General features: G+C 36.3%; 1 protein-coding gene and 1 pseudogene across 1 annotated transcript; both read right to left on the bottom strand.

Annotated features, from left to right (window-relative positions):
- Positions 1-509: 509 nt before the first annotated feature.
- On the bottom strand, positions 510-1,481 carry LOC113335627. The gene has a single exon (XM_026581657.1). The coding sequence runs from the start codon at positions 1,380-1,382 to the stop codon at positions 780-782; it is 603 nt and encodes a 200-aa protein (XP_026437442.1). The 5' UTR covers positions 1,383-1,481; the 3' UTR covers positions 510-779.
- A 9,168-nt stretch (positions 1,482-10,649) lies between these two features.
- LOC113312874 lies at positions 10,650-12,834 on the bottom strand (annotated as a pseudogene).
- Between the last annotated feature and the right edge of the window lie 1,184 nt (positions 12,835-14,018).

Here is a 14,018-nt window from a genome sequence, read left to right as displayed (position 1 = left end):
AGTAGCAATCAAACTCATAAACTGAGTTCAGCAACTGAAGACGACGAACAGTAACATCTGCAGTGAATATGGTGTCCGTCGTGTGTAGCTAATGGGAGTTAATGGGAACGTAAAATGAGGATATACTGATGAGTAGTTAGAAACGAGTATTTCATCATCCATCAGAATAAAAGAGTACGTTACCAACCAATCAGCTAGTACAGGAAATATATGTTAAAAACACGTCTTCAGTAGGCAACAATCATTTGCATATCCCATAAACTGCAATTAGATGTTTCAAACAAAAAATTTGTCCACTTAATGGCAGCTCGATGACTGGTATTTCATCCAAACTACCGCAGGTAAGGTCAAACTAAAAATAACAACATAATACCCTACTCTACTCTAACTGACATTTTACACTAAAAGGGATTTGGTCCATATGGGTTCAAGTTTCCCCATCACCACACACTCTATTCACAATGACACCAAATCAAACAAAAATTCAACTATAATGAAACAATTGTAGGTTCATAGTAACATCTTATAAGTTAAATTTCATAAATTAAGCAACCAAAACAAGTTTCCACAAACTCGAATCCTTCTTCATTTGTCATTGAAATAAAAACTACAAATTTTATACCCTCAAAATCACAAAAGAGCTACAAATTCTTATCAGAACAAACCCCTAATTTGATCCAAGCTAACAACACTACTTAAAAATCAAAACAAAACATAAAAATGTGAACCTGAAATTGAAATTGAAACTGAGCCACTCACTAGCTGAAATTGACCTCTCATCAAGTCCCCCATCTGGTTCCCTTCTTCTCAATCTCACCTTTACTCTTCAAGAACGCTCTTAAACCCAGCAATTTGACATTCTTCCTCTTCATCAACAACTCTTTCAATGTCTTCTTCGGCCTCTGAAGTCTCCCACCTTTCCCTTTCCCCCCTCCTTTATCACCACCACCACCACCTTTCTTCCCTTTCTCATTCCCACCTTTGATAGTATGCCCATGAAAAGTTCTTGTTGGTGCAAATTCCCCCAATTTATGACCAACCATTCTTTCATTAATAGACCTAATTATATGATCTTTACCGTTATGAATAGCCACTGTCATTCCAACCATACATGGTATGATTGTTGTAGCCCTTGCCCATGTTACAATCACTGCTCGTACATTATTATCTTCTCCTCCTCCTCCTTGTTTGTTTGGGACATTACTGGTTGAAAATCCTCTTTGATGAAGAAACCCTGAAATGGGTTTAATCAGATCTTGTTGTTTGATTATTGAAGCAGAAATTCCTCCGTTTGTTGAGACGGAATTGATGATGGATTGATTAAACCCTAGGTTTGGTTTGATCAGTGATGAGAAAATACGATTCAGATGATTTTTCGCCATTGTTGATCTTCTGATGGTGATGATGGAACCCTAGGTTTTTAGAAGAAAATGATTTTTAGAGTGAGACTCTATCTAGTAATGAAGTGGGCTAGTTTAAGCGGGACGGTTCTACTTCTATATCCAACCTTGGCCCAACTTTCTCTTGTTGATTTTTTGTCTGTCTCAACTGACTCATCTGAATAAATCCGACTCGATACAAAAAGTTAATCCCAGCGAATAAACGACTTTCATAGAATAAAGGATGATGTTTTGCGGTGGAAAATAGGGAAAGATAAAGAGGCGCAGAAACAAAGATATTTTATCATTAGTTTTTGTGTGTTACATAGATAGTCATTTATATACAAATAGGAATAGAACCCTAGTTACTATATTGGGCTGCACATTCATGGGCTAAAGCCCTACAGCACTCCCCCTTGTGCGGTCCAATAGAACTCTTTATGCAGTACTTCACATACAGTGCTTCGGATGTAGGTCTTCAAATGTAGTTCTCTCCTTGATGACTATTGTGTCTAAGACAATTGCTCCATTAAAATTTTGACAAGGAAAAACCCAGTGGAACAAAACATTGGTACAACTCTTCACATGTTGCCTCGTATTTTACATGTAGTTCATCACACGTAATACGATCTTCAAAGACCGACTAGTCTAAGTTAATTGCCTCGTTAAAACTTCGACAGGCTAACCCAGAGGGACAATACCTGAACTAAAGAAAAATAGTACAATATTAAGTAAACTTAGAACATAATTGGAAGCGTATACATTGCCTCATTAAAACCATGACAAGGAAAACCCAGTGGGATAAAACCTTGACGGAGGGAAAAGAGTACAACGTCACATATGCAAATAAAGGTGATCCGTTGAAGATGATCACTTGGCTCCGTCGAAGTTGACTAGTTGCTTCGCAACTCCTAAGGAAGAAAATCCTTGTAGGAAAGACAATAGTCTTAGCTGGGAAATTATATTTCCGGTGTTTGTTGTTGTCTCATTAAAAACCTTGCCGAGTAACAAAACCCCGTGGGAAAAAAGTAACCTCGATGAAGGAAAATAGTTTAACACACCATTAGATGTTCCCCCTGATGTCAGACAATTTTCATTAGTCTAATGCAGTCAAAAGGAGTTTATCACACTGTACCTTGGTGACTTGAAAGCTTATAAGACCATGTTGTTGATTCTGGAAGTTACGTTGCTTAACAGACTATCGTGTTCCATTTCTTTGGTTCAGATATTTTTGTTAAAAGTATTGGCAAGGAGACAATAAGATCATACCATACCTAAAGTGATAAATTGATTCTTATTGTTTACAGGGGGAAACTGTATTTTTCTACATTTCCTCCGTTCTTTCAGCTAATTATATTTATTTTTCCAAAAGAACGCACACCTCATAAATAAATAAATTTGCAAGAGTATATTACATTCTATAAACTCTATGAACTTGTAAATAATTATCTGATTTATTTCATGATTCCAATACCTAAATAATAAAAGAATTCATAAACATCACCATCTTCTAAATGACAAAATTAGCAAACGAAACAAGAAACGAAAACAACTTGCAAAGCGTCCACAAAATGAAATCGATAAATCAAACCATATCATCAAAAAAAAAACATATCAAATGAACCGTCCCCCATCTTCAAACAATTCTTCTTGCAATGCTGAGGTGAACCTGATCACTCCAACCAGCAGGCTTGGGCGCCTTGTCATCCTCAGATTTGTCATTTTCTGCTTCATCAGGCTCCACATGCTTGTTAACTTTTGGATTATCTGCCATATCCGGAACATCGGGACAATATTCATCAATAATTTCAATAATAGAAGCAGGAGCATCATCATTTACAGTAGGAACATCAGCATCCTCAACGCTACTGATTACAGCGTCCAGAGGAACACCAGGAATAACATCAGCATAAATAGGAACATCATCATTGTCAACACTACTGACAATATAACTAATTAAAGCGTCGAGAGGAACACCAGGAACAGTAGTTATTCCTTCCACAGTAATGATAATCCTCAATTTACGAGGACCAGCCATCAGTCGAGGACGTTTTTGGATCCTCTCTTCAGTTACATCTCTACATTCCCTCTTAGCAGAACTCATTTTTTCCTCTTAATACTCTATGTTAATTTTTTCTATGCTTGGTGTAATTTATATATATTTCTAAGGAAAACCCTAATTTCTTAGGTTTTCCATCATTATCTTAAATCACATATTCTTTGGTATTTACATCGAATATTCTATCAATATAAGGAGATATGGAATGAATATTTTCATGTTTATCTAATTTCCTTTTTAATCTAATATACATAACGCACATAAAAAACTAAAATAAATTATGATCTCATGAGATATATGGAATGAATATTTTCATATTTATCTAATTTTCTTTTTAATTTAATTACCTAGGTCGGTTGGGGTGGCCCGGCCGGCTGGACCATAGGTGTAACGCAAAAAAAGGAAAAAAACCAAATGTTGTCTAGTTAAACAATGACCCAACATTTAGCGGCAACACTTTCATGTTGATGCACGAAATTGAACATTTCAACATAGAAAAAAATCCAAACACCAAAACAAAAACAAAAAAATACAAGGAAAAAAAAACAACATAAATAACCCAAGGAATAAATTGTACATTTCAGCATAGAAAAAAATCCAAATACCAAAAAAAAAAAAAAAACACAACTGCAAGAAAAAAAGCTACATAGATAAGCCTAGGAATGTGTTAGTGGCATGGACATCATGAGTACACGTTTCCGATTGTCCACCAAAATTCTTCAACGAGACAGCGCTCCTCATGTGAGGAATAATTGCAACCCTTGTTTCCCACGGTATGCCCCCAAATTTCCGTCCAAGTTCTGGTGAGTGTATTGTAACGCAATAAACACCTATTCTGCCAAAATAAGAGTTCCTTGTTATTTATAAAGGCTATCGGGTTATGAGTCGGCCATTCATCCTCTTTAAAGAAAATGCTTATCTCATAATTCCAATTCCATTCCCCGCCAGGTGCCCATGTATGAATATTTTCTTTGGAAATGGGAGCCCAAAAATCTATCCGGGGCCGATCAATTCCCTCATGGATGTAGTAAAATAAAATGCGAACTCCGAACATGACCATCCCAAGTGATGGGTAAGTATTTATCCAAAATTCACTCCCAGGAATATGATGCGGGGGTGGCAAATGTTGATGGAACGTCTCGGTGTCCAAATTGAAAGATATTATGCCAATATCTTGCTGACAACAATCTATCCAAAAAACAACCGTGTGCGTACACACCTGAACTCCGAAAAATAAGGAATCTCCCATGCTATGTTCCTCCATCCCCTCTTGTCTCCTAAAGTGTGTATTTGGACTTTACCATCCATGTGAATTCGAACTACCTTGTACTCATTGGTACGTTGACAGTATCTGAAACCCCCAATTACGTTGTATCGTGGATACCACGAAAGTACTTGATCCGTTGCAATTGGGATGCATAGTTGTGGCAGATGGAGGTGGTCACCAGTTTTGGATTCATAATATATACAGGATCTTGTATGCCGTGGTGTGAAACATAAAAACAAACCAGACCATTGCAAGATCCAACTATTGGGTGCAACATAGTCCAATCATCATGGGTTCCATCATTCGGGCATCATGATTGTTGGCTGTTACGATCGGGCTGAAATCTTCCTCTCTATAAAAGAGTTGGGTAACTTTATCTTTCCCCATTCTTGGTGTGACACCAAAAAGGAATCCAATTATTTTGTCCCCAAGGATAGTATTCCATTCTTTGCATACACATTTGCTTGCTAAAACGATTTCTGTAGTCTAGAGGCGCTGAAGTATCTCGGTAGTTAATTCCGACAACATATCCATCACTATTATACTGATGAAAGATTATCAAAAAAAAAACAAAAATTACAAGCTTTTAGGATTTTCTTATTGTGAATGCTACAAGCAAATACGAGTATAAAGCTTATATGTATATAGACATCCAATATACCTGTTGGCGAATGGTCGCGTCAGTCTAGGAGGTTTTTGGATCCTCTCGTCAATTTCATATCAACAATCCCTCTTAATACTCTATGTTAGTTTTTTTTCTATGCTTGGTGTAATTTGAAAACTCTAATTTTTTAGGTTTTCCATCATTATCTTAAATCACGATTCTTTGGTATTGACACCGAATATTTCAATTTCCATATTACTAAAAAATGAGATATTGTAGCAGTATAATGAGATATGGAATGAATATTTCATGTTTATCTAATTTTCTTTTTAATCTAATATATACATTCCGAACATAACAAACTAAAATAAATCATGATCCCTTAGGAAATACCCAAATAATTATTATACTTTTCGACTAATTACCTAGGTGGGTTGGGGTGTCCCGGACGGCTGGACCATAGGTGTAAGCAAAAAAAGGAAAAAAACCAAAGGTTGTCTAGTTAAACAATGACCCAAACTAAATTGTACATTTCAACATAGAAAATAATCCAAAAAAACAAAAAAACAACTACAAGAGAAAAAAAGCTACATACCCAAGGAATAAATTGTACATAGGAAAAAAATCCAAATCCAAATACAAATACAAAAAAAACAAAAAACAACACAACTACAAGAAAAAAAAAGCTACATAGATAACCCAAGGAATGTGTTAGTGGCATGGACATCATGAGTACATGTTTCCGATTTTCCACCAAAATTCTTCAACGAGACAGCGCTCCTCATATGAGGAATAATTGCCACCTTGCTTGTTTCCCACAGTTGTGTCCCCCAAATTTTTGTCCAAGTTCTGGTGAGTGCATTGTAACGCAATAAACGCCCATTCTGCCACAATAGGAGGTCCTTGTTTTTTCCAAAAGCTATCGGGTAATAGGCCGGCCACCCTTCATCCTCATCCTTTTCCAAGAAAATGCTTATCTTATGATTCCAATTCCATTCCCCGCCAGTTGCCCATGTATGAATATTTTTTTTGGAAATGGGTGCCCAGAAATCTATCCGGGGTTGATTAATCCCCTCATCACAACAGGCCTCATGGATGTAGTAAAATAAAAGGCGAACTCCGAACATAACCATCCAAACTGATGGGAATTCACTCCCAGGAATATGATGCGGTGGTCGCGAATGTTGATGAAATGTCTCAGTGTCCAAATTGAAAGAAACTATGCCACTATCCCACTGAAAACAATCCTTCCAAAAAATACAACCATGTGCGTACACACCTGAACTCCGAAAAATATAAGGAATCTCTCATGCTATGTTCCTCCATCCTTTCTTGTCTCCTAGAGTGTGTATTTGAACTTTACCATCCATGTGAATTCGAACTACCTTGTACTCATCGGTGCGTTGACAGTATCCGAAACCCCCAATTACAGGATACCAAGAAAGTACTTGATCTCGTGCAATAATTGGGATGCATAGTTGTGGCAGATGTAGGTGCTCACCAATTTCTGGATTCATAACATATACAGGATCTTGTATGACGTGGTGTGAAACATAAAAACAGACCAGACCATTGCAAGATCCAACTATTGGGTGCAACTTAGTCAAATATTCATGGGTTCCATCATTCGGGGTCGTGATTGTTGGTTGTTACGATCGGGCTGAAATCTTCCTCTCTATAAAAGAGTTGAGTAACTTCTTTCCCTATTCTTGGTGTGACACCAAAAAGGATTCCACTTATTTTTTCCCCGAGGATAGTATTCCACTCTTTGGAAACACATTTGCTTGCTAAAATGTTTTCTGCAGTTTGGAGGTGCTGCAGTATCTCGGTAGTGAATTCCGACAACATATCCATCACTATAATACTGATGAAAGATTATCAAAAAAAAAAAAAATTTAAAGCATTTAAGAGTTTCTTTATATTGTAGAATGCTACAAGCAGATACGAATAATGCTTATATAGACATCCAATACACCTGTTGGCGAATGGTTGCGTCCTTGATGAGCAGGCATTATTTGAAAGGTTGCGTCTTTAATGAGCAGACAAGTAACACATATTTGCATGTTTTATCTTTGAAAGGTCGCGTCCTTAATGAGCAGGAAAGTAAAGCGTATTTGCCCGTTTTATCTTATAAGCGGTTATAGCTTAAACCTATAACTGAATTTTTATTTAAAAGGAAACAAAATCTAAAGGATAACCATTACGTCATGAAGTAGGTATGGAAAGACACCAATTCACTAATGCTGACCTCCTGGAATTAGAATACCCGTCACGGTAACATCTTAATATTTACAACGACATTGGTTGATAATATAAAACAAGAACTATCCATAAAATACAAAACGTGAATTTATCACTACAAATATGGGCTAATGGTACCATAATTTATGTATCTCTCTTTTTTCCCATTTATGTTCTGGTTTTGTGTTTTGGTGTCAAACACCAGTTTTAAATCAATAATTCGTCTACAAAAAGAATCTTGATTAGTCACAAAATCTTTTTCATTCGTGTGCATTTTCAAGAATATCATCATTGATTTGTCTATCAATCACTTATACCGTTGGCATCTCAAATTCTCACTTCTTTTTACATTTTTCTTTTCCCCTCTCGGATTTTATTATAATTGTTGAAGAATAAACCAAGATACTATGAAGAATAAACCAATATGGTTGAGTCAACTGGTACAGTTGACATGAAGTGAATGGATCAACAACTCTTGTTGACATGGTACGATTTATAGAAGTTTATTTGGGTTGCAAGTATTACTGGTTTTAAGAGTTTAGTTACGTGAGAATTGTCCAGAAGTTTCTTTGTTAGAGTTTGATTATGTTTGGAAAGTTATTTTTCTTGAGAGTCAAGTTTGTTACTCATATAAATAGGTTGTTGAGCCATGAGTCGAAATACATCAATCCATGAGTCGAAATACATCAATCAAGAGAAGTTTGTTTGAGTTTTAGTTCTGTGTTCCTTTCATCAAGTCTTTGATATCATATTTTCTACAATAATGAACACATAAAAGTCTCCCTATAGATTCACAAAATTTATAACCATAAATACAACTGGAATACAGAAATGCCTCTCTATATACCAAATTGACCATCATAAAAGAAAATCCCCCTCTAAATTAGTCGGGAATATGTTTAAAAGCATTAACTCCATTAAATAAAATACCAACCATTATTACCCAAAATAAGACCAACTCTGATTCTTCAGATTTCAAAAACAACTTTTAATCCAAACAAGATACGAAAAAAAAAAGAATCAAAGATGAGAAATAGTACTTTTAAAAAGTATATAGTATATATATATATATATATATATATATTGAACACCAAACTACATTACTCTAATCAAAACAAAAACAAAAACACTACACTCGGAATATGTTTGTGGCATGGTCATCGTCAGTACATGTTTATGATTGTCCTCCAAAATTCCTCAATGAGACGGCGGTCCTCATGTGAGGAATAACTCTAACCTTTGCCCACCTTATCTCCGCAATTTTTGTCAAAGTTCTGGTGAGTTCATTATAACGCGCTAAACAGCGGGTTGTTTTGCAATAGGTCGTCGGATTTGGTTAATAAAATGTGGGATTGCCTGGTTCAATATTGTCATCGAATAATTTTCGGCTTGGTTCTCGTCCGTTGCGTAGTTTGCTAGGCGATATGCCACTTGATTTCCTTCTCGATAATTGTGTTATATGATGCAGAAAGAAATTGGGACATTCTTTATTTTATTTCTGCAATTATTTCTGAAATATATCAAAAAGCTTATTGGGGTCCTTATGAGGTGCATGAGATTATTCTGCTTGCTAATGTCTCTGCCGTGAAAGTATTAGTTATTCCTATGACGCTTGCGTATTCAAATTCTTGCAAATGAACCTATTACCGCTATTCTTGAATGGCCCCTAACAGCTCACTCTAATCTGGTTCAGGTCTGGCTCCTCCTGCTAATATGGTTGTTGTTGTTCGGATGGTGCTTGAAGCAATCCTAGATGGGACAACATGATTTATCCCATACAAACAACATTATAGTACCGCTCATTGGTCAATTTTAGTCAATGGTTGATTCTATTAGCTCTTTGACAGTTCCAAACCCCTTAGATTGCGTCCACGTGCGTCAAGCCATACTCACAGCCGTCCATGACAATCATCTCGCTCAGCTATGCAGACAGTCCTAACTAACGTATGAGCCGTTAGATCGAAAACTATCGACGGTGGAAATTTTAACCCTAATCTAAATGGAAGGTCTTCCGGCCTTTAAATACAGCTCCTCTCTTCTTCTTGCAATTTGGAAAGAAATTGCGGCGGCGAGATTACCCTGGATCTCTTTCATCTGCTGCTACATCAAAAATACATCCTTCAAAGATTAAACACCGGCTGATTTTCCAACTACGGCAATACCAAAAAGCACAATGATTTCTCCTCTCAATCAAACAATTTCTCCGGCTCTTTGAAGAGAAAATCTATCTTCTTTGTATGAAATATCATTAGTTCATTTACTGTTAACGTGTCATGATTCATGACCAGCTGCTGTAACTTCAAGGATCTTAGTGCTACTCTGATTTCACTATGTTTTTTGCAGGTGTTTTTTTTGTCTTTGTAATTTCTTTAGTTCTTCAAACTCTTTGATGAAACAGAAAAGTAGTCATAAACTGTGTTTTGTCATGTGATTGATTGATTAACGAAAATGATTGATTATGCGGTTAGAAAAAAACACTATGAAAACAAATCAATCAAAACTCAATCTGTTTCGTTCTTCTCGAGCAGCGGAATTTGAATTCACAGAAGCTGCAGCTATTTTGGAAAAATCAACGAGTAAAAGTTCATTCCAGAACACTTGCTTGGCATCATAATTCAGACCATCTATATTCATTAGCATCTCATCAATTTGAGTACTGTAGTACTGCTCTATGTCCCTGAGAATCCTGATACCATCACTTCGTACAAAGTTTATAGAAACACCCTGGAGATAAAGGCCAAGACAGTAATATATTATACACTACAATAACAAGAAATTTAATGTCTGAAACTGAGAGCTCAGAGTTTGAAAACCAGAGAGAAATAATTAACTTGAGCCCAAAACGACCAGACCTACCAATCCGATATGTAAAGTTCATAGCAACACCCCGCAGCTAAAAGCCGATACAGTACTATATTTTACAGAACAAAACCAAGAAATATTGTCTGAAAATGAGAGCTCAGAGTTTGATTTGAAAACCACAATTTCATTTTTGATCTATCCGTAAAAGGTTTGAAAGTTTAAATGAAATAAGACCCTGCAAATGTGAGCAAGTACCAATCCCCATGTTAGCTTTTCTGGTCTCTATGTGAAACTGTCTAACCATTAGTAACCAACAATCACCTTAAAGTTTTAAATCTCTAAACTTTTGACAGAGAGATAGCTGGATCAAGCCAACGGTGGATATGGTGCACAATCGGATCTAGAGAAACCCATACTGAAATAACTTACTTGTTAAACATCATTCACACAAGCCAACACATCTATTGTTATCAAGACACGGGTGTCCCCCAATCTGAACTCTTTCATGATTGCATCTCACTCCTTCTGAGGCATGTCTCCATCCTTTGAAGAGACTGTGAAGTTATAGCTGCGCATCTTCTCAGTTAACCAATCAACCTGCTCATGGAAAAATGAAATTAGCATAAGATAACCGCGTATCTTTGTTAGGCATCATGATAAACTTCACAGTAACGAAGCACCTAACATGACATTAACTTGTAAGCTTGTAGATCTTCGACACCCACCAATAAATATGTACTAGTAGAGGGCGCATACGTTGCACCTGTTAATTGAGGTGAACATGTCTCACATAAGTACCATTTAATTTAATTACCAACCGGCATTAGCCCAGTTGGCCAGGGGTTGGGCTCCCAACCTATAGGTTGCGGGTTCAATTCGTTTTTGTCTCTCAGTGTTCCAATTTGACCTCGTACTATTATTACTTCTATTTCGTACATGGGGATATTCAAGTAAAAAGCTACATCAAACACCACCTTGCTTAATATACAGTAGGGATAGAGATGTGCGTTGATGATCTGGTACGAGAGTTAGTTATAACCTCATAGTCTATTGAATGAGACAGAATCAAAATCAAAATCAAAAGAAGTTTTGTTTCCTCTTATCTGTTGTTATCTCTTTGATTCTCTAAATCTCTACCACGTAGAGAGCAATAGAGGTGTTTTTGCCCCTTTTTACCAAAATATCCCCACATACAAAAACGAAGTGAAAAATAATTTGAAGCCGAATTCGTAAAATCTGTATACTTAGAACACTAAAACATACACTCAACTCCAAATAACACGTGAAGCGCATGTCCCCTCTACTAGTAGACTTAGTAAAATAATCTTATCTTTATGACTTTATTATTGCACAGGACAAGGTGACTGACACAAATATGATCATCTGAGATGAAAAATGGTAGGGTAAATAAGTATTTTCGCGTTTCCCTAAGGAATAGCATATCCTAGATATAACTACAGTTGGCAGTGGATCAGAGTCAGTAAAGTTCACACACGCTGCATAAACATACTCCATAAAAGACAGACAGATGTTACCTTCCTCTTCGTTTTACAGAATATAGCAGCTTAAGTGATGGTCAGAGTATCATAAAGATCGCACTAAGTATCAAACTTCCATTCTTCTTTTCAACAGCAACAAAAAATTGTTTGATACCCTAACATAGCAAAATAAAAAACACACAAATTATTAACCAAATAACTAACACACCGATATAATACCCCAGACATACAACGGAAGCATAGCAAAGATAAGTTAGATTACATACCTCCAACGTCAATGTCAATTTTTCACGTTTTAGAAGGATCCTCACAGGTTCCATCATGAACTTGCTAGTGGTCTCCAATATTTCATGAGGAAGTATTGCCGAACTCAAGCATACCTATAAAAATATGATATGAGTATCAAAGGAAATCATCATGAAACCTTTTATAGCATTGCACAGTAAAGAAAAAATAGCTGCAGTGAAATCCTTTATACCTAAAGTTCTAGGGGAAGATATCGATAAACGTCATAGATTTGATATCTTTAAAACCTTTACTCAACATCTCAACAGATTCATCAAGTATTAAAAATTTGATAGCTCGACTACGTAAAGATCTTCTCTTGATAATATCACAAACTCCCCCTGGTGTATCCGAACAACATGAACTCCATCCTCTAATTTCCTTGTATCTTCACACACACTTCGACCTCCAATACAAGCATGAACTTGACTATACATATAATTACCAAAATCAATGCTCGAACCCTGAACGCAAAAGCAACAATTCAAAGTTAATGAGATATTCCAAAATAGAGACCTCAAAACAGAACAAGAGATTCAAACTTATTGAGAAATTCATCAAAAGAGACCTAAAAATATGGAAACTGTCAACCACCAGCACATCCACCCACAACTTTCAACCGTAGGACCCCCACCCAAGACTAACCACCTCAGAACCTCCAACGAGATAAAGGGTAATGATGTCCATAACAAGTCCCCTTCCAAAACCATTCCCATCCACCAGAACCATTCATCATAACAAGATCTGATCCAGAATCTAGAGTGGTCAAGGGTGGCGTGGTGGTTCTGGTTAGTGGCGCAATTGGTGCTGGACCTACTGGTTATTTTTTGGTGGATGTTCATCTTCGGGAGGCAACTATCATCTGTATATCCCATTAACTGTAATTGATGTTTAAAAAGAAGGAACTGTCCGCATAATGGCAGCTCTATGACTGCTGTCCATCCGAACAACCCCAAGTAAGATCAAACTTAGAGCAATCACATAATACCCCACTCTAAAGACATTTTACACTAAAAGGGATTTGGTCCAATTGAATTCTAGTTTCCCCATAACCACACACTGAGCATATACACTATTCACAATGACACCAGCAAACAAAAAAAAAATCAACTATAAACTAAAAATAGTGTAGGCTTATAGTAACATCTTCCAAGTTAAATTTCATATGAACTCGATCTTCATTGTCATTGAAATAAAAAATACAAGTTTATACCCCCAAAATCACAAAAGAGCTACATTTCTTATTAGAATAAACCTGTAATCTGATCCTAACAACATTACTAACTCAATTAAACTCAAAACAAACAAAATGAAATAAAAATTGAACCACTCACTAGCTGAAACTGACCTCGCCATAAGACCTACTCAATTAGGAAATTTAACCTAATTGAGAAGATAATGCGCCCATTTTAGGTACTGAACTACTGTTAAGGCCATGTTTCATAAGTAACCAAATATGTTGAAATCGTTTTAACCGGACAATGTATACAGATATAGATATTAATACGAAAAATGATAAGTATACCGAAAAATAATCCGGAAATATATCTTGTAAGAGAGAGGGAATAGGACCCACTTTACATTTTGCCAATCCCAAGGATAGACTCGTTCCTTGACTCCCCTTGATTTCCTCTTCGGGATATTTCACAGGACAAATTTAGGTAAGTGTAGAATCATATATTAATAAGGCAACTTCTATACAGGTACTGTTACAGTTTAATATATGCATCTACACTACACGTAAAAAGAGACAAACAGAATTGCACGGGTTTCCTCAACTCTAAAATAAAGAGCGGTTAGGGTTGTTTCTACTTTTATTTCTCAGTTCTTTCTCCTTCTTCCTCAAGACCAACTTCTTCAAAATTGTTGCAATTTCTGTCTT

The sequence above is a fragment of the Papaver somniferum genome, chromosome 1 (assembly GCF_003573695.1).
Source record: "Papaver somniferum cultivar HN1 chromosome 1, ASM357369v1, whole genome shotgun sequence".
In the NCBI taxonomy this organism is placed as follows: domain Eukaryota; kingdom Viridiplantae; phylum Streptophyta; class Magnoliopsida; order Ranunculales; family Papaveraceae; genus Papaver; species Papaver somniferum.
Note: the sequence above shows the minus strand (reverse complement) of the source record. Positions and strands in the feature narration are given on the sequence as shown.